Source organism: Myodes glareolus, chromosome 4, assembly GCF_982192425.1.
Source record: "Myodes glareolus chromosome 4, mMyoGla1.1, whole genome shotgun sequence".
Lineage (NCBI taxonomy): Eukaryota > Metazoa > Chordata > Mammalia > Rodentia > Cricetidae > Myodes > Myodes glareolus.
The window spans coordinates 5,151,470-5,173,490 of record NC_142029.1 but is presented as its reverse complement, the minus strand read 5'-3'; the positions used below and the strand labels follow the sequence as shown (position 1 = coordinate 5,173,490).

Below are 22,021 nucleotides of genomic sequence, written 5' to 3'. Positions count from 1 at the left end.
TTGGCACTGCTGTGGCATCCGCCAGGCTAGGCACCGACTGGGCTGGGGCAATGTGCCTTTTACCACAGTCACCTAGCAAAGCTCTGCTCCAGCTGCCTTCTAGCCCCAGCTGCATTCGTTTTAGGTCCAAATTGGTGCACGGAGTGGAGCGGAACTCAGGGAAACAGGCTTGCTGCTCTGCAACCACTGAAAAGACCCCACTTAAACAATCTTTTAGGGAATTTGGGCATTGTCAGTCTGTCTGGCTACTTCCTGCTGAGTGGGGATGCTGCATTCTTAGGGGTATTTACTACAACATTTCAGGAGGTCTTGGTGATTCAAACCACATAAATCTCGAATACATCCTTAGGCTCTCATTTTCTGTGGTGATGAAAACAGAACCTCTTTTCCAAAACATCAAATCCTTAGGCCCATATTTTAAATTCAAAATACCTTTCTTAGCAGTTCCTAAATTCAAATATCTTTCTCCTGTCCAGTACACAAAAGACAACACAAACAACATAACATACATCTGTACACATTTACACTAACCCTGCTCTTGTCGCAGTCACATTAACCCCATTCTTGTCGTGGTCATTAACCCCACTTTTGTCATGGTCATTAACCCTACTTTTGTTGTGGTCATTAACCCCGCTCTTGACGCGGACTTCCCCTTTACCTGGGAATTTACTAGTGCACTTCCCTGCCCGCAGCAAGTTCTGAGTCCAGACGAGAGGTTGTGTCCCCATAACGTTCCCAGGTTTCGGCACCAATTGTTGCGCCTGTCTCGCCAGCAAGGAAAACACAACACCAGACTCTTCTCACTGCGGTTTTATTCAGGCCCTTTGAACAATCTTTTTTACCCTCTCGCTACCTCTCACCCTGGGGAAAAGCCAGTCTACAGCTTAAATAACCTCTGGGTAGCCAACCCCAGCAAGCCACGTGGGAAACGCAGATAGGTCCAGAAACGCAGAAGCAAGCCAGATCTTTAGCGTTAGCCATATATGGAGTTGTTCACACCTGAGAGCATTCACCGTTGGGAAGGTGGAAGGCGGGAATCAGCGCCACCTGTAAGGCGTGGCATCACGCGGCTCTCTACAGGCCCACAGTAAAAAGGACACAGGTTCACACTTGTGAGAGGAAGTCGATGACATAAGGGTCGGGCCCCTAGGGACTGCGTCAGAGTAGAGGCACAGTTAACAGAGAATAGGGCAAGGTCTTAGAGCTCAGACACAGAATTCAAGCCAGTGTCTAGTATAGTGGTCTTAATCCCAGACGTCGCCTGCAGAGAGCACACTCCCAGACCTCTTCACTTTGCATTACCGGGCAGAGTTTGAGGTTTGTTATGAGGTAACCCATGAAATCACCCGTTTTGAGCAAGTGTGTGGATAGGTAAGAGCATTGAGAATTGAACTCAATGCCTCCCACATGCTGAACAAAATCACTCTCTGTAAAATGGGAAGGCTGGGGTCCAGGTCTGAATGATGCACCAACCCCAGCAAAGACAACTGCACCACCAAATAGCTCTGGACCAGCTATTCTCTGTTCAACAGTGCCCTCTAGAGGTCAGGTGTGGATTGGCATATCTAGCCACCGTGTCCCTCTTAAGGTTCCCTGCTATTGAAAAGAGCTCTGGCCTGGGTAGAATCTCCTCTGGGATCCCAGATGTCTTAGCTTCTGCAGTGCTCATGAGCAACCACTAAAGATAACCTGATTGACAGGATAAGACACAGGAATCTTTCAATGTACACAAGAGCTTGGCCCCAATTACATCTGCACAGAGAACCTCTAAATGGCCCCAGAATGTGCCCAGCAGCAAAGTCAGTTCTTAGAAGCCAGCAAATGCAGACTGCCGAGGAGCCAGGGCATGCTGGGAAGTAACAACCAACGGCAGATGAACAGAAGGAGTTCTTCCCTCTTCCTTACCTACTGGGCATCATGGCACAGCGGGTAGGGGCAGGGCACCCGTTCCTTGCTAGCCTCACACATGTGAGGCACAAGCTGACCACTGGCCAGGAAGAAGGCATCCCAAAGTAAATATGGCATAGCATTTTTGTTAACCTACTTCTGCAGCTGGCCCTTCCTGGCATCCTGTTCTGGGTTTGAGCTGCTTTGTTTGGGATGGGGCTATTGGCTTCTGTTTTGTTTAGGAGGGTGGAGTATTCCGGGTTGAGGGGACAGTGAGGTCATAACTTCAGAGCCTGTTGGGAAAGATGAAGAGAGACCCAAGCCCAACTCAGTCATGGTACTGGGGTGTAGTTTGTGTATGCAAGCTGTGAAGAGGAAGGAGTCCAGTCCTTGATGCTTCCATTGGGTTCTGCTGTGTTGCCTACGTGAACAAGGCTCTCTGACCCCTCTGTCCCTGTGGATCCTGACAAAATCAAGAAGATATCGTGGGCAATCCTCTGTTTTTGGTGAGCTGGCTCTTAGCGGCCACAGTCAGAAGTACGAACTGTTCACAATGGCCTTCCCCATGTTGGAAGTCCTTCCTGTGGCTTCCATTTCTTTTCTCTGGGGTACTGTGTTGTGGGACCTACAAGAAGCAGAATACAGTCAGTGACTGCCCAACACATGGTCCCATGACAGACCTCTTACCGTTCCCTGCTCAAAGTAGGGGGAATGTGCTCTAAAGTCAACCAGAAAACAGCGGTGCCAGGGGGGCACCATATCACCCAGTAAGCAATGAGTAAGCAATAAAGGGATAATGGTGATGGGGAAGCCTGGCCCTAATGAGGTCTAGCAAGTCAACGCTCACCGTAGGGGGCACCCCTTCTCCAGGTCCTGGATGGTATCCTTCAGGGTCTGGCCCCGCGTCTCAGGCAGTAGAGCGCACAGTAGGCCTGCCACGACGGGGAAGCTGCCAAAGATGACCATGGGGACAGCCCTGTGGTACTGCTCCAGCAGCATCACGAGCGGTGTGATGATGCCGCCAATCCTGGAGAAGATGCTCACCAGCCCCATGCCTGTTTGCCTGGGGAAAGCAGCACAAGCTGAGGCTCTGGTCACGGGTCAGGGTACACCCACTCCAGAGATGCCAGGGCCCAGGTCTCAGCCACCGTGCCTGCCTACTCTGCCTGCTTCCTGAAGCAGCAAGCCCTCTCTGCTGCTCTCCTGTCACCTCTAGAGACCCAAACGCCTTTTCCACTTCCGAGCGTCCTCTCCTGGGCCACACCTTCACTCTGACTTCTCTCCCACATTCTGGTCCAGAGACGGCCAGGGCATGCCCATGCCTATTGGTCCTCCAGTGTCCTGTGGTGACTCAGTGAGTGGACAAACTCTTCAGTGGCCTAGATCCATAGGCAGCTCACTGGCTGCATGTGACTGGTAGCAGAGGGCCAGATGAATGGGTGGTATTAGATCCCCAGAGGAATGGGTGGTATTAGATCCCCAGGGCAGTGCTTACCTGATGATGGTGGGGTAGAGCTCAGCAGTGTACACATAGGATATGGTGAAGGCAGAAGATGAGGCTGACTTCCCCACCACAGCCAGCACAGTGACCACTGTGGGGAGACCTGGAGGAGAGCCAAGGTCAGCTACACAGGGGGCTACACAGGGGGAAGACACCATCACCTAAGCCCACACACCTCCCTGTCACTCAAGTGTCTCACCCTCTATGCCCAAACCCTGGGGAACCCGTAGTGGTGTGGGAGCAATGGGGGTAGCCCTGGCAGGGAGGAAGACAGCCTGGTACCTGCTGGGATGAAGATGATGATGATGCACATAGTGCCCGCCAGAGTCAGGGAACCTAACAGGCTCCACTTGCGACCCAGCTTCTCCATTATGGGGATGCTGGAAAGACGGGTAAGCATCTCCACTACTCCAAATATTAGCTGTGTCAGGTAGATGTCCAGGCCAAAGTCCCCCACTTGAAGACTAAAGCAATAGTACACCAGACTGTCCGCAAACCTACAAAGTACCCAATATCGTTGTTACTGTTGGGTGTACATCAAGTCACACCCAAAGGAACAGCCTAACTTAATGAACTCACACCTGGGGAGAGACCATCACATTCACAGAGTGGTGTAGGAGGTCCTTTTGTTTATGTGTTGCTTTCATTGGTTAGTGAATAAAGAAACTTCCCTGGCCTTTTGATAGGGCAGAACTTAGGTAGGTGGGGAAAACAGAACTAAATGCTGGGAGGAAGAAAGCAGAGTCAGAGAGAAGCCATGGATCCTCTGCCTGAGATGGACTCCGGTTAGAATCTCCAGTAAGCCACTGCCACGTGGTGGTACACAGGTTAATGGAAATGGGTTAAATTAAGATGTAAGAGTTAGCTAATAAGAAGTTAGAGCCAATGGCCAACCAGTGTTTTAAATGATACAGTTTCTTTGTGGTTATTTCGAGTGTAAGGTGTAAGCTAGCCAGGCAGCGGGGACAAACAAGGGTCCCTCTCTTTACAACAAAAGAGCCTCTGTCCACCACTCCAGTGACACACAGCAGAGCAAGAGACATCCTCTGACTCTGTCCTCACTGAGGGACAAGGCCCTGGACACTTACCAGACAGCAATGAGAATCAGTGTCACCTTCCTGAGATAGGAGTGTCTGAAAAGATCCAGCGCATTTCCCGAGGGACCTGTCTTCTCAGGGATCAGCTAGAAGAAGGGCAGAGTAAGGGGCCGGGACACAAGAGTAGAGATGCCTGAGACAGGGGGAGCCTGTGTCTGCTGACAGGTACCTGGCTCAGGAGTTCTGGAGAAAGGGACCGCCTGTTCACCGAGGCTGCCTTCTGGATCAGTTGTTTGGCCTCCTCTATCCTTCCTTTGGAGAGGAGCCACCGTGGAGATTCTGGCAAAACCCTGTCAACCACACATAGCTCTGATACTGGGGTCTTGAGCCCAGTGCAGCTACCCAGAATTCCAGAGAACAATGAGCCTCCCACCCAAGCCCCACAGGCTCCCTCTTCTGTGTCCTACACCCTGGCATGGCACTCCCAACAAAAGGTGGCCCATCACTGGCAAGGGCCTCCCTACCAGAAGTAGAAGACGAGCAGGAAGACGGGTGCGGTGCACATGATCTGAAGCAGTCTCCAGTTGCGGACACCATAGGCCAGGCCTGCTAGCACCATCATTCCAATGGCAATGTTACTCTGGGACAGGACCATGGCTCTTGTTCTCCAGGACGGCCCCACCCATTCTGAAACTGAGAGCAAAGGCTGAGCCTCCCCACTCACCCACCCCTGGTGATTCCCAAGTGCCGGCCTGTCAATGATGTGACTCAGTGCCAACACAGAAAACGCAGCGTGACCTTTTTAGTTGCATTTGACTGACTCCATGCCCAAAGGTTCTGGGCTCTAACTCCGAGGAAGAAGGTTTTCGGGCCCATATACTCACGGAGGACATTGGTGCTGAGTAAAAACCCAGCCACAGCAGTAGCCAAGCCAAAGTTTAGGATCATATAAAGCTCAAAGCTGGACACACAGGCTGTGGCCATGCCCGTGATGGCGGACAGAAGCAGCTGCACCAGGAGGGAGGGTCTGCGGCCAATCCTGAGGTAACAGAGAGACAGGTTGTGAAGGGAGGAGGCCTGCCCAGGACTCAATCAAGGGAGACCCAGGCAGGCCTGTCCTCAGCTCTGTCAGAGGGGAGACGGGATCTTCCATGGAGCCCCATTGGAAGGCAGGCATGAAGACATATCTTGATGGCTAACAAGTCTCCAGGGGGTAACTGAGTCAGGACCAGGAGCTTAAAACACCCTGGATCAGCAGCACTTACCAGTCACAGAGGGGCCCAAAGACGAGGGCCCCAACGAGGAGGCCAGCCATGAACACCGACTGTGAAGTTCTCCTCAGGTACTTCTGATCACACACCAGGTCAAACTGAGGCAGAAAATACTCATGTAAGACCAAGTGCAGCATCCAGATCCAACTTTACTCTCTAGAGTCCCATGTTTTCCACACTGTTCACCTACTCAACGCCATGGGCACAAGACAGTTAAAAACCTAAATGGAAACAGCATAGCAATCTTTGTCTTCTGTCCAATATCACAAGTAGCCCAAGTATTCACAATTCAACATTGGGTGTACTTTTTTCTCCTCCAATGAGATTAACGCCAGAGTATCTTGTTTGCTTTTATAAACAGCAAATAACACGTGCAATTCTGCACGAAACCAAACACGAGGGTGGCGTGCTGGAGGGCCAAGGCGCTGTGCCCCTGCAAGTACCCACTAGCATGTTTCAGCCTTCTAAACAACGGAGGGAGCATGTCTTTTCTTTTTGTTGCTATGATAAAAAACCATGACTAAAAGCAGGAAAGGCTTATTTGGTTAACGCTCCCAGGTCATAATCCATTGCTGAAGGATGTCAGGGCAGGAGCTCAAGGCAGGAACCGAGGCAGGAATCATGGCGGAAGGCTGGTTACTGACTCAGCCCTCCCACATCCGTCATCAGTTAAGACAATCTTACAGACATGACCATGGGTTAGTCTGACCTGGGATATTCCTCAACCCTCTTCCCTGGTGACTCTGGGTTATGTCAAATTGACAGTAAACTAACTAGCAGAGAGTGTACTCAATTTTCCACTGTTTATTTTGAGGCAGGGTGTCATGCAGCCCAGGTTGTACTCAAATCACTTTATTACACAGAATAACCTTGAACTCCCCTCATGCTCTACCTCCTGAGCACAGGATTATTGGCATATGTCACAATGCCAGCTCTGCGCATTAATTTTTGAAAACAGCTACTTGTAAAAATACCATTCAACTATTTGGACTTAATTACTTAATATATAGAACTGGGGAGTACTTTTTCTGGCATAGAGAATATCCTGCAAAATCATTGACACAATTAGAATGTAAAGTCTGGAAATTTCTGACAAACTTCTAATAGCTCTTCCTAACAAACAGCCTGACTCTTGTGTGAGCTGCTCAGACCCTCTCAAGACTCACATGTGGCTAAGCACACAGGCATACCAAGGAGAGAATGTACGTGGATCCCCACATCCCTGCCTAGAGGTCTTCTACACACACGCAGACTCCTATCCTTCCAGGCTGCGGCCCGGTGGGAGTTTTGGGACCTTGTATGGATCAGTCCCTGACATGCACGTGAGGGCTCTTCTGATGTCACAGCTGTGCACTGTGTGAGGGACTGGGATAAAGGCATGCAGCACTCACGCCCTGTAATTAGACCGCATGCACAAACAAGTGTGAACTTTGTAGAACACAATGATGTTGCATCACAAGGTCAAAAGGTTAGACACGCCTGGTAGGTGTTTCTGACGCCAACTGAGTTGACAAAATTAATCATCCATAAGACTGAAAACAGCGAAAAAGAACGTCTTTTGCTTTTTTTGAAATTGCTATCCCAAACTGAACAGAAGGACCCCTGGCTGGTTAGAAACACTTGGTCCAAAGTCAGATGGTAACATGTGGACGTGGTGCATGCCCGTTGCTGCATGCATAGAGTAAAACCATGTGAAGGCTAAGAGAATGTTTACTGGAGATGGGTTAATGAATAAATCAACTAACGCTTACACCTAGCTAGCTGATTGTCAGTTAAGTAACTTAGCAAGAAATTAACCAATCCAGAAGTTGCTGAACTCACACTTCTCAAGGACACAGCTCCTTCTGAAGGACTTGTGGCATGTGTGCAATGGTGGTCTAAATGGCTTGCTGTGACCTTGAGCCTGTTAGCCAATTGCCTATGTCTTGTTCTCCACTCAAGCAAAAATGGGGATAAAATTGATGATCTGTTGCTAGCCAATATGATTGGATCTTCTGTAATGCTTCTACACTAGTGACTGTCACACAGGAAGCTCCCAGTCCAGGTTGGCTAGAGTGACTGTGAGCTGTGCCTATGGCCCAGCGCTGTTGGGGGTGCCGGGCTTTGCAGATACAAACGCCAAGCCACAGACACTTCCAAGTCTGGCACCATTTGCCACCTCCCCTTATTTTATACCCCTTGCAACTGAAGTTTTTGGGAAAGCTTACCACTGCATTGTTCAGGAGCAGCACCTAAGACTTGAAGCCCACCCTCCACCCCAAGTGCTCAGCTCAGGTGGAGGTGTCATGTGGCAGACAGCGAGGAATGAAGGGTTCCAGTTCAGCCAATCACCACCGTCTCTGGGTTTTAACACATACAGTGGGTGGTTCTGTTCAAGGCCCACTGTGGTGGCCTACAGAATTCCACTCTCATTTCTTAAAGCACCTCTCTCTCTCTCTCTCTCTCTCTCTCTCTCTGGCACTGGCCCTAGAACCTTTCAAGAGCTGGCTCCTACCTAGTCCTCAGATACTCTTATGCCAACATCCCTCACCTGTGCTAGGCATTTCATGCCTCCAGACCCTGAGATTTTTCCTCTCCCTCCCATTCATATGCCTCTGGTTCCTGGACAAATCACATTGCTGTGGCTCATTGATGGTGCATCCATTTCTCTTCATCAGTCCAAGTGGACAGGGTTGCCAGACATGTTTTCATTTTACGAAGGCTAGGTATCCAGGGAATGTTGCAAAGGTATACTGAGAAGGAGAAACCTTTTCAAGGGCACACAATCTATCAGAAAAACATGCTCTCTTCAAATTAGTGTGATTCGTGTTTCTATCTGAAAATGAAGCCACTGATTATAGTATAGACAGAAGTTTCTCCCAGCTGGTCCCACAGCTGTTCAGTACCAAAGAAATACACAAAGAATTATATTAATTATAAACTGTTTGGCCTATTAGCTCATGATTATTATTAACTATCTCTTACAACTTAAATTATCTGGTTAGCCACATGGCTTGGCACCTTTTCTCAGTAAGGCATTCTCATCTTGCTTCCCCTGCATCTGGCTGGTGATTGTATTTCTGCCTTTTCTTTTCCCAGAACTCTCCTAGTCTGGTTACCCTGCCTTTACTTACTGTTTGGCTACTGGCCAGTCAGAATTTTATTAAACCAATATGAATGACAAATCTTTACTGTGTACAAGAGCATTATCCCACAACATAGTAAAGTGTCTTCTCAGAGAGAGCCCCTTGGTTTGTCTGTAGAGCCATTCCTTGGATATGGGAGCTCACACTAAGAGTGTCACTCTGGACTAGAGTTTGGAATTACCATGTGGAACAGTACACAAATTTCCAAAGGTAGCAAAGGTGTGTATTCCCTGGAGAGTCTGAAGTAGGAGGGAGCCTGTGGGGTAAATAGGCTACCCAAGGTCTAGACTACCCTGTGCAGGCTAGGTTACTGACTAATGATAAAGAGAGGCCTCTGAGCCAGGTGGTGGTGGTGCACACCTTTAATCCTAGCACTCGGGAAGCAGAGGCAGGTGGATCTCTGTGAGTTTGATGCCAGCCTGGTTTACAAAAGCTAGTTCCATGATAGGCTCCAAAGCTACAGAAATCCCCTGCCACAAAAAAACCAAAGAGAGAGGGGGAAAGATGGGGGAGAGACAGGAGAGAGAGAGAGAGAGAGAGAGAGAGAGAGAGAGAGAGAGAGAGAGAAAGAGAGAGAGAGACAGAGAACCCTGTAAAGATATATCTTTGTATTGGTTTAATAAAACCAATACAAGAGAGAGAGAGAGAGAGAGAAAGAAAGAGAGAGAGAGAGAGAAAGTACCCTGTAAAGATATATCATTTGTATTGGTTTAATAAAATGCTGATGAACCAGTAGCCAGGCAGGAAGTATAGGCAGGGTGACCAGAATAGGAGAATTCTGGGAAGAGGAAAGGTTCAGTCTGCAGACGTCACCCAGACACAGAGGAATCAAGATGAGAATGCCTCACTGACAAAAGGTACCAAGCCACGTGGCTAACACAAAGAAGAATTATGGGTTAATTTAAGATGTAAAAGTTACTTAATAAGAAGCCTAAGGTATTGGCCAAGCAGTGTTATAATTAATATAATTTCTATGTGATTATTTCTGGTCTAGGTGTCTGGGAAATGAACGAGTAGTCTCTGTCAACAGAGAGAGATCTCTGAAGTTGGGGTGGTGGTGGTGCACACCTTTAATCTCAACACTCAGGAGGCACAGGCAGGTGGATCTCTAAGTTTGAGGCCAACCTGAACTACAGAGCAAGTTCCAAGACAGCCAGGACTACACAGAGAAACTCTGTCTTGAAAAACAAACAAACAAACGAATGAATAAATAAAACAGAGGGAATGAGAGAGACCTCTGATTGGTCAATACCACAGTGAAGAAGCTGAGCTGGATGTCAAATCTGAAGTATGTAAAGTGGATACCAAACAATTCCAGGACAGCAAGCAGACCTAGCTCGTTTTCTGTGGCTGTGATAAACACCATGAGACCAAAAGTGACTTGGGGGAGTATCAGTTTACAGGTTACAGTCCCATCGAGGAAAGTCAAGTCAGGAACTCAGGGCAGCACCTTGAAGCAGAATGGAACAATGCTGCTTACCAGCCAGCTCCCAGGCTCTCGGGTACCTTTCTTACACAGCTCAGGAGTACCTCCTAGAGGTGGCACTGCCCACAGTGGACGGGGCCCTCCTATATCAATTAGCAATAAAAAATGCCCCCACAGATATGTCCACAGGGCAATTGACCTAGACGATTCCTCAATTGAGGATCCTTATTTTTAGGTAAATTTCACTGGTTTCTTTCTTTGTCCCCTCCCACAACACACTTTTCCCCCCAAGATAGGGTTTCTCTGTATCTTTGGAGCCTATCCTAGAACTAGCTCTTATAGACCAGGCTGGCCTTGAATTCACAGAGATCTTCCTGCCTCTGCCACCCAAGTGCTGGGATTAAGGGCATGTGGGCCACTACTGCCCAGGTTAAATTTCACTGGTGTCAACTTGACAATAAAACTAGCCAGGACACTTTCAACCTAATGCATCAACACATCACATGTTAAACTATAACTTTCCTTTTTTGTTTGTCCCCAAGATCTTACATCAATATCAAAACAAGAAAAAAAAACAGGACAACTTTAAAACTCCCAGGCTTTAAAAAATTCTAGGGTTTTAAAAGTACAATGTCTCTTTAAAAAACCTGAATTCTCTTAACTGTGGGCTTCTGTAAAATAAAAAACAAGTTATATAATTCCTTACTTCCCAAAGAGAAAAACCAGGGCATAGGAAAATCAAAGCCTAAATCCAACAGCGTGAGGAACTGGATGTCCGACATCTGGAACTCACTCATGAATTTTTAGGCTCCAGGTGGCTTGGGAAGCCCTGCTTCCTATGCTCCACCATCCAGAACACACACTGCTTGTCTTATAGGCTCAGGCTGGCTCTACACCATGCATGCTGCTCTCCTTGATGACGCTCATTCCATGCTCCTGGTATTGTCAATATTCCGAGACCTCCTCTGCAACTGAGGCTGTCCCTTCACCAGTGGTTTCTCTTGGCTGTTCTGCTAGGACTCCAATTGTACCTCATGGTGCCAAGTGTCAGCTTCTCTCCATAGCCCCTTCAATCCTGAGCTCTCCATTGCAACTGAGGCTAACCTACACCAATGACCTCTCCTGAATTTTCTGTAGGGACTCCAATACTGTCAAATGGTTCCAGGCTTGAGTTGCTCCTCATGAACCCCTCAATCTTGTATCTCTCATGCCTTCAAAATCAGAACCACATGGAAGATTCTTACATATGGTCAAGTTTATCTACCAACTGGAGATGCAGCCATGGCCCTCAACCCCACCCCCAGATCATAGCTTCTCTGTGCTGACTCTGAGGAAATACTTTGCAAAAGATTTCACCTTAATAAAATTAATTGTGGTGATATTTTGTTTGTTCTCTAACAAATAAAGTTTGCCTGAAGATCAGAGGGTGGAGCTAGTCACTAGTTAACCATAGACACCAGGCAGTGGTGGCACACACCTTCGATCTCAGCACTTGGGATCTCATGCCTTTGATTCCAGTACTTGGGAGGCACATGCCTTTAATCCTAGCACTAGGGATGTGGAGACAGAAGGGATATGACTGAGCAGAGAGGGGAGTATAAGGCAGGAGGAGATAGGAGTTCAGCCCCATTTAGTCTGAGGATTTGTAGACACAAGTCTTTCCTCTTTGGTCTGAGGATTTGGTAGAGGTAAGAAGTCTCTCCAGTGATTGGATCCTTTATTTCTTTGATCTTCCAGCATTTACCCTGATATCTGACTCTGGGTTTTTATTGTTAAGACCAACTCGAATTCACACTACAAGTAATCTCTATTAATAATAGTTGACTTTTTAGTCCCAGCTGACCAGCATCCATTGTCCCAGTAAAGCAAAGGTTTCATTTCCATACATTCTTAATCTTACACAACCATAAAAGTTTTTGCTTCCCTCTGAAACCTCACAAGCCATGCATTCACCTCCTGCATTTCTCTCAACATTCTTATCTTCCAAGCTCCCATAGAACAGTCCGTTAAGCTCTGAGCAGTTGATGGTTTTTCAACTTGAAGTTCCAAAATCTTCCACAATCCCCAAAGGACCCAACATAGGTCCAGGATGGCAATAATTCTGTCCTGGTACCAATTTTGCTTTTCTGTGGCCAGAAACAGCTTGTGGAGGAAATGGCTTCCTTGGTTTATAGGTTACAGCCCATAACTAAGAGAAGCCAAGGTCGAACTCTAAAGGTAAGGACTGAAATAGAGACCTGGAGAAGCGCTGCTAACTGACTTGTTCCTGGCTATCTTTCTTACATAGCTGAGGTCAGCCTGCCTAGGAATGGTTCTCCCAAGAGTGGGCTGGGCCCTCTCACATAAACTAAATGCCTCAGAGACATGTCCACAGGCTGGTCTGCTCTAGACAATTGCTCAATAAAGGGGTCACTATTTCCAAGTGACCAGGACATAGACTATCAAACAAGTTGTTTTGAGAAATGATAACATCCTGACATCCAATCCAACATCCCAGTCTCCATGTGAGGACATGCTGTTTTTTTCTTCTCATTTATCATGTGTGTGTGCCTGTGCATGTGTGCACGTGTGCATGCCATAGCATGTATATGGAGGTCAGAGGACAAGTGACAATTGTTGATTCCGTCTGTCTATTGTATTGATTGAGTCACCAGGCTTGGCAACTGAGCCATCATTCTGCAGAGCCATCTTGCTGACCCTGTGCTGGCTTTTTTTTTTTTTGGTATCTGTGCAGCTGAGGGTTAGTGAAAAGTCATAGAATCTTGCATTTTTTTTTGATATACCAGGACAAGAAGGCTATGGGGAGTTGTCGTGGCTGAGTAACTGCCAACAGGTATATTTCAATGATCTCTTTGTGCTCATTCAAAACTGTAAAAGAAATGGAAGTTTGCCACTGTCCCATTGTTTACTTGATGCGAGGAACCAGACTGATCTTAGGGATGACCTCTCTGACTGAGAAGCATGTCAAGAAGACACACAAGGCCATCACGTCAGAGATTCCTCAGAAGCTGGGCCTTGCCAGAACAGGGTCAAACATACGGAGACTATTCTGAGGAACACGGAAAGACCCAGTGTGTCCATCTACGGTGAGCGAGAGCCAATGCCATGGAGCCTCCAGGGCCAAAGACGAGCTTCTGGTGGGTACCATCATTTAACAACGCGTTCCATTTTCTGTCTCCCATGAGCAGATCCAGCGTGTGGTGGATTCATTAAAGTGGATGACTCCCGTCCTGCCTCTCCTCGTTCCCAAGAGGTTCTGTACAGCTACTTTTCAATGGAATCTGCTGGCTACTGGCTGTTGGAGAGAGAAGCTAACTTCTAACTTCTTTCACTGACGAAGAAAAGGATTAAACTTTTTCTTTTTATTTTTTTCCAAGTCAGGGTTTCTCTGTGCAACAGTCCTGGCAGTCCTGGAACTTGTTTTATATACCAGGCTGACCTTGGGGGATTAAACTTTTTCAAACACCAAAATATAGGCTTGCAAAATGGATCATGGGCTAAAGATACTTGCTACTAAACTTGAAGAGTTGAGTTCAGTCCCCAGGACTCTTATAGCAATAGATCTGGCTTCTTCAAGTTATTTATCTGACCAAATGCATGCTATGACCAGCCCTCAAGACACACATACACACACACATACACATACACACACACAGAGAGAGAGAGAGAGAGAGAGAGAGAGAGAGAGAGAGAGAGAGAGAGAGAGAAAGTAAATGTATTTTAAAAACAAATGCATTGGGACCTGGAGATATGGCTCAGCAGTGAAGACCACTGCCTACTCTTGACTCCCAACACCACATGGAAGCTCAAAATCATCTATAACTCTAGCTTCAGAGATTCTGATGCCTTCTTCTGGTCTCTACAGGCACAAGGCATGCAAATGGCACACATACACACACACAAGCAAAACACCCATACACATAAAATAATAAAATAACTTAAAAACAAAGATAAACCAAATGAATTGAGCTCATGATTTCAGCAATTGTTCCCTTTCAGCTATGTGCCTTTTGTGTGTAGTGTAGACTTGGAAGCTGACAGTGAAGGGCCCAGCTGAAGGCTGGGGATAGAGGAAACTGAGAAATGGTGCTAGGTGGAGGGTCTGTAGCAGACTCCTAGGTGCTTTAAGGCCAGGAGGATTCAAGCCTGTGGCTAGGGTTTGGCTGAGTGAAATTGCATAATAGTTCAGTGCATGCAGTGGATAAGGCTTAGAGTAGACTCAGGGCAATCTGGAAGGTTCACTGGGCCTTAAAGATGCTGCTGTTTGCCAGGTGAGCAGAGCAACTCTGTGCAAGTATAAGTATTCTCCAAACTTCTGAGGGATAGTCAAGGTAATAACCTCCTACAAGGTGATGCCAGGAAGTCATGGAGAGGCCTAGAGTCTTCAGGCCAGGCTGAGCTAGATCCAGTGGTTAGGAGTGTCCTTAAGGTAACCTAGTTCCCCTGGGTAAGGGGGGGAGGGTGACAGAAGGAGGAGAATCCCAGAAAGGACGGACTCGCAGACATGGAAAGATTATAGTCCCATCTGAAAAAAGTGAATGTTTCACTTTGGTTAAAACGCTGTCTCCAGAGGCCTCTCAAAACGGATGTTTTCTTCCAAGTGTGTGTGGGGTTGGGGAGTGAATGTTTAATCTGTGGGCTCAAGATCTACAACCATAAACGTGATGAGAATGCAGAAATCCCCCTCAGGAGCCCGCAGCCTTGGGCTTCTAGACCCCCCACATGTGCTTCTTTGCTGGAAAAAAATAAAAAGGCAGAGCTGGACACCAGGGACTCAGCATAGCAGCCTGGCTCCACGATCAGCTTCCTATACGTCCTGGGCTAAGTCATTTCCTCCAAAGATGCCTTAATCCTTCCGTTCTGGAAATGAGAACAGCCTGACACAAGAGTGCTTTCCAAGGGCCCGGGGATACTGGGATAGCTGGAGGAGAAATTGGGTTATGTGCTTGAGTTTGTAAGAGAACAGAGATTATGAATCATAGCAAACTTCCCGTCTGGTCGCTGTGGCCTAGGCCCTCTTGTTTACTGCACCAGAGTTGGATTCGGCTCCCAGACATCATCTATTGCCTGTGACCAGTCTTTCTCTTGTTTTTCTTCTCTGTAAAATATTTCCTCTTCTCTGTAAACAGTTTATAGGTACCTTGATGCCACCAGGTTCACAAAAGAACAGGCGAAAAATGAAACAGTGATAGACAACAAGCAAAGCAGGCAGAGAAAAACAGAGAGTGAGAGATGGGCCAACAGACAGAGGACAAACAGAAACAAAGGCTGAAGAGAAAAGGGGGGACAGGCAACAGCTGGCTACATACAAGCGTAAAGGCAGAAACAGAGCAACAGAAGGCATCAAAGGCACAAGATCAGACAGAGAACGGACAGACCCCACACAAGACACACAGACAATAGGCACTCCTACCTCATTATTTAGGGACGGAGGCCTGTTCTCAGGATAGTCCCAGCCTGAGTCACAGGCCTGTGTCTCATTGAAGCGGTGGCTGAGAATGTCTTCCAGGCTGGCATTGTCAGGAGGTGGCCGGAACATGAGGCAGGACTCAGGTCTGCCCGCTGTGTCGTTGGGTATGCTTACTGCCAGCTGCTCAGCAGCACTTAGGTTGAGAGTGTAGTTCTTGACCCAGGGCACTGAGCAGTGGTGAGCCTCATCAAGAACCATGAAGACCTGACTAAACACGAAGAAGGTAGACAGGAAATTGGGGATGCCCATCAGGATGGTCACCTGTGCCTGGAAGCGACCAAAGTCGCCCACTTCAGCCATGACCTGCGCAAAGTGAGCCATGTCTGCAGCTCACTCCTTAGTCTAGGAGCACCAGGCAGGTCTGACACTTGGCTTTGGGACGCCTGCTGCTCTGGGCTGTGGTGACAGCTGCATTAATGTTTAATCCAGTCTTGTTAAGCTCTGCCTATTGTAATGCTATGGCGGTCTCATCGGTTGAGGGCTTGGTGTCCACCTGAGGGTACACTGAGAGGAAGTGCAACCTTTAGGGGGCGGGGCCTACTTGACAGAAGGGAGTGATATAAGGCATAACTTTGGAGGAGATACTGCAGCCCCTATGTTTCTCCATCCTTGTGCTTCCAGGATAGCATGAAGCTGGCAGCCTTGTCCCAGCACTCCCTTCTGTCATATTCTCTGGCTTCACTACCAGACTGCACAAAAACAGCCTGGTGACCAGGATGCCTCTAAAAACATGAACCAAAATAAACCTGTCGTCCCTTAAGTTACTCCCGTCAAGTATGTTGTCACAGCCCAGAAAGCTGACGAGCGCCAAAAGCTGGCATTGAGAACCAGGAGAGTGGCTGCTACAGCATCTGATCAAGAGGCTTAGAAGTCTTTGCTGACGATGGTGGGAAGGTTCAGGGATGCAAATAAGCAGTCTTCTTGTAAACATCTTTGTGGATCAGTTTGTCAAGAGTACCAAAGACCAGTATGTGATAGGAACAGAGAGGAAAGGCTGTGCTCATGGGGCTCCTGACAGGAGAGAAGCATGAGAGACCAGACCAGAATCCATCCAGGTCACATTCTGGAAAGCAGGTAGAAGCTTGTCTATATTTAATCTGTTCTGTGACTTTGTGATGTTGAATTGGCAGAGGAAATGTCACAGGACCACATATTTGGGCAATGACATTGGTATGTATTGCTGGCTGGCTGCTTTCAGGTGAGTTTACTGTGGGAATTAGGAATACAAGCTCAGGTATAAAGATTTGAAAAACTTTGACCAGTAAAAATCATTTAATGTTGGGCCACACTTTAAATGGTGTGGATATTGAGAGATTAATGCCACTAAAGGAAGTCAAGTTCTTTTCATTGGAACGATGAGAAAGATGCCTTGAGAGCTGCTTAAGGATTGGCCCCTCCCACTCCAGGCTCAAGGGTATAAGTCTGTAAACTCATTTGAAAGGTTTTACTTCAAGAAGAGAAAGTTAGGATGCCCTCCTTATACAGAGCAACCTAAGGCAATGCGTTGGTGTGCTCAGACACTCAAGACCTGAAAGGTCACTTCAGCCATGGTCAGAGGAGGACCAATTACCTCTACAGGTGGTGGCAGAGCTTGAAATAATCTATACGGCCCCGGCTTCGTCATCATACAGAATTTGAAAGTTACCAGATCATGGGGGTCAAGAAAAGTCTATGAGGCCAGGCTATGTGCATTGGTTAGGGTTTCTATTGCTGTGAAGGGACACCATGACCATGGCAACTCTTATAAAGGAAAACATTCAATAGGGGATGGTTTATAACTTCAGAGGTTTAGTCCATTATCATCATGGTGGGAAGCAAGACAGCATGCGGGCAGACATGGTGTTGAAGAGGTAGCTGTGAATTCTACATCTTGCTCTGCAGGCAACTGGAAAGGAACTGTCTCCCACACTGAGCGTGGCTTGAGCATGTGAAGGCACAAAGCCTGCCCTAACAGTGACACACCTACTCTATCAAGGCCACACCTATAGTGCCACTCCCTATGGGTCAAGCATTCAAACACATGAGTCTTTGGGGGACCATACTCATTCAAACCTCCACACTCCACTCCCTGGCTCCCATGGGCTTGTAACCATAACATAATGCAAAATGCCTTTAGTTCACTATGTGTTTTGGGGTTGAAGTCTGTACAGGCAATAAGCAATAACTTAAGCCATGAGGAAGATACCAAGGCTGTATGTAATGGAGACCCCAGGAATTTAAAGATGGCTGGAGGATGAACTGTTAAGGAAAGCCACACACACAGAGTAGTGGTCATGTGGGATACAGACAGCAAGGCTGTAAGGACAAAGCTGTCCAAATCCTTGGTGCTCACATCACATCACTGTGTGCCCAACACACTGAACACTGGCCCCTCCACATTGATCCCACCAGTCATGTGTAGAAAGGCTCCTTTCCCCACGTGATCACTAGCATTCGTTGTGGCTTGCTTTCTTGATGATAGTCATTCTAAGTGGATGAAGCATAAACCCAATGTAGTTTTAACTTTCTTGTGGCTAAGGATATTTCTTCATGTATTTATATATATTTTGAGAAATTCCTTTGAATTTACTTGCACATCTAATGTTTGCTCTTTTGGGGGAAAGGACGTGATTTTAGTTCTTTATATATTATGAATAATCGTCCCGTCTGATATGCATACAGCACAAGGCTGTTTTCTTCCGGTTGATCATTTCCTTTGTTATGCAGGGGCTTTTAAAAGCCGAACAATCCCATTTGTCAGTTCTTGTAACCTTTCCTTGTACTACTGGTGGAGTCCTTTTTGGAAATTCCTTGCCTATACTTATATCTTGAGGTGTTTGTTCTACATTTTCCTCTTGTCTTAGCAGGCCTTCAGGTCTTACAAGGTCTTTGAACCATTTTGAATTAATTTTCATACAGAATGACGCAGGCAGAGTTTTGAAGCATGAATAAAAACGCAGGGTCGAAAATTGGGGTTCAACCCGAAGATCTGAAAAGCAATGCAGCCAACCACTGACTCTTACCTCAACCTCAGTCCAAAATGGCAATCTGCCTCCAGGAATCTCAGGAGATTGCGCCTGAGAGCTGTCTCACCCCATTTGATATTCCTCTCTAGGGCTGGGATTAAAGGCATGTACGACCCGATTTCTATGGCAACTAGTGTGGCTACTGGGATTAAAGGTGTGTGTGACCATAACCTAGTCTATAAGGCTGACCAGTGGGACTGTTTTACTCTCAGATCTTCAGGCAGTCTTTATTTATTAAAATACAGCTGAAATGCCACTACAGAATTTCTCGTGTGTCTCGGCAGCTGCTCCCAAATAACCACAAAGAGGTTTAATATTAATGATAAATGCTTGGCTGGTAGCTCATGCTTATTACTAGCTAACTCGTACATTTTAAATTGACCCATATTTCTTATCTACTCTCTGCTATGTGGCAGTACTTTCTAGCTACCAATCAGCTTTTTATTAACAATGAGAGCAATACATTTTCACAATGTACAAAAGGAGTGAGAAATAAGTACTTGGTTTATTAGTCAGCTTGTCAAACCCAGCTTTCCCAGCGCCATCAATTGAAGAGACTTTCTGTAATCTACATTTTTGGTACTGAAGTCAAGAACCATGTGGCTATGGCTGCATGGGTTACATCTGGGCTCCCTGCTCTATTACCTCAGTTTACCCAATGACACTTCCAGCTTTGCTTTCTGCTCAGGGAGTATTAGCTAATCATGGTCTTTTGTGCTTCCATATGAATGTTAGACTTTCAAAAAATTCTGTGAAAGATGAAATGAACTATAAACTAAGCCCAGTATATATCCATTTTCAAAATGTCAATCCTGCGGATCCAGGAGCATGAGGCATCTTTCCATTTTCTACTGTCTCCTTCAAGTTCTTCCTTCAATGCCTTAAATTTTTCATTGCAGCAGTCCTGCAGTCTTTGCCAAGATTGTGTGTGTGTGCTTCCTTGATTTTCCTGTTCTCTCAGCATGTTTCCTACTATAGAAAAGCTACAGAACTTTATGTTTATTTTGCTGTAAGTATTCATCTTGAGAACTCAAGATCCACAGAACAGCAGGGCAATGATCTTAATCTCTGGGTGGGAGGTTAGACTACTAGACCCCTTTGCTTTTAAACTCTAGTCAGGGCATCCAAGATCAGAACCCGAGAGGACATACAAAATCACCCGTTACTGTGTATGTTTGTATTGCTAGAAATAATGCCCAGGACCTTGTGCATCATGCTAGCTGTCTAAATCACTGTTCTATTACTGTGAGGTGACATCATGGCCACACCACTCTTACAAAAAAAAAAATTAATGGGGGCTGGCTTATAGTTTCAGAAAATAAGTCCATTATCATCATGATAGGAAACATGGCAACAGACAGCCAGGCATGGGGCTGAATGCTTACATCTGGATCTCCAGGTGCGGAGATGGGGGAATAAAGATAGAAACTGGGACTTTGGCAAACTCCAAGCCCACTCTAGTGGCATACTTCCTCCAACAAGGGTACACCTCCCTAATCCTTCTCAAACAATTCTATGCCCCCCCCACCCCACCCCACCCGTGACTAAGCACTCAAATATACATCTATGGGAGTCACTCTTAGTCAGACCACCACACTAGGTGAAATTGCCACTATAAAATAGAAACTCTGCCATCTGGATTGGGGAGACTCCTGAATCCTGTACCAGCTTCAACAATGACAACCACAGAACTGCGCAGCAGGCCTACTGCTATCATGCCCCGAATTTGGGGCCATTTTCTCTTCAACGGCGCCCTGAGGACAGGTATGGCCTACCACATGCTAGCCATGTCTTTCCCTATATAGCCCCTTCTGCTGTGCCCATCAAGATACAGACAAGAACACACTATGTCATTATTTTCCTAGGGAGGGATGAGCAAACATCTGTTCACACTAGAGACCACCATGCCTAAAACAGAGAAAGAATCCACCCAAATCCACTTTGATAAACTAGTGAGTTATTTACTAAGCAGGTCATGCATGAGGTGTTACAGGTGTGGATAAGCTTCAACCGTTGCATACTGAAAAGTCCAATCCTAGATGAGTGATAGCCTAATAGCTGTATAAACAGAGCCCGAACTATGTGAACCTTCACCCTTCTGCATACTCTAGCACCTCCCAAGGCCACATACACTAGGGACAGATTATGTAACACAAGTTGGAAGAGGTGTAGCAGCTGAAATCTCAGGTTGAGTAGGGCCTCTCTTGTCATGTCTCACACTGGGAATCCCAGCTGCTTTGCTGTGGCCATGTCATGGCTAGAGGATATGATCAACAAACTGATATGACCTTCAATTAGCTACTGGTAAAGACAGACCCTTTACCCAACAGCAGACCAAGACCAGGACACTTACAAGAACACCCAATTGAGCTCCAGCAATGGCCGTATGTGGCCCCACCCTCCACCCTGAACTTCTCACTTGAGCTGCTTCTTCTCTCGTGTCTGCTGCTTTCTTCACCCTCAGACATTTGTAATGGTCCCTAGGAGCCTCCTTGGAGGGAATCCTACTTGGCCTCAGAAGCTTTCTGGAACCTTGCTTAAAGACTCCGAGTCTCTTCCTATCTGTATCGTCTGTGCTTACAGAACCTGTACCATGTATATGATGCTGCCAAGTCCTGCAGCCAGCTTGAGATGTAGCCTAGCCCCCTTGGATGAGAGGTGTAGCCTGCAGTGACCTCTGCATGCTCACCCTTGGAGGAGCATTTATTTTGCAGTTTCTGAGCAGAAAACTCCTTCAGTGTCTTAGTGCAGGCTCTTCCTTTGAATGAACTTGTATTTTCACAAATCCCAGTCTTTCGTAGGTGAGGACTCAGTTTTAAGACTACCTGTCTTACTGTCTTAGGAAAGAGATTGGGTTGCTCTTTAATAGTGCTAATTCCTCTAACAATTCATTGTGGTGCTTGGCCTGCACCACGCTCCCAAAGGTCACGTTTCTTATCTTTCTGCTCATGCACACTGTAGATGTGAACACGTGAGCAATAGCTACTTTAAAGCCTGATAGTGTGCACTGGCTGGAATCTCTGAAAGAAAAAAATGTGTTTGTGTTCAGTTTCGCTCAAGTTCTCGGGGGAGAGAATGCAGTCAAACTCTTGGAGAGAGTGTTATCATCACAGATATCCAGCCAATTCGCAGGGGAGTCTTTCTTTGCCTTTGAAACCTCTCAAGTTGAGGGAGACTACCTGGTTTCTCTTGGCTTTTTTGTCTTACAAGTGCCTACTTGAATGGTCCATTGAGCTCTGCATATAGTATCTTAGGGATCCTTTGGCACAAAGTCTCATACACCTGTATTCCTCCTGTGA

The 22,021-nt window shown here is 46.8% G+C and overlaps 1 protein-coding gene across 1 annotated transcript; it reads right to left on the bottom strand.

Annotated features, from left to right (window-relative positions):
* Positions 1 to 795: 795 nt before the first annotated feature.
* On the bottom strand, positions 796 to 16,110 carry LOC146894522 (solute carrier family 22 member 13-like). The gene is made up of 10 exons (XM_087905168.1): positions 15,661 to 16,110; positions 5,691 to 5,794; positions 5,310 to 5,464; positions 4,950 to 5,118; positions 4,655 to 4,775; positions 4,477 to 4,571; positions 3,671 to 3,885; positions 3,383 to 3,491; positions 2,735 to 2,950; positions 796 to 2,512 (listed from the first exon to the last, which is right to left on the bottom strand). Exons 1-10 carry the CDS (start codon positions 16,036 to 16,038, stop codon positions 2,419 to 2,421), a joined length of 1,656 nt encoding a protein of 551 aa, XP_087761294.1. The 5' UTR covers positions 16,039 to 16,110; the 3' UTR covers positions 796 to 2,418.
* Positions 16,111 to 22,021: the final 5,911 nt, after the last annotated feature.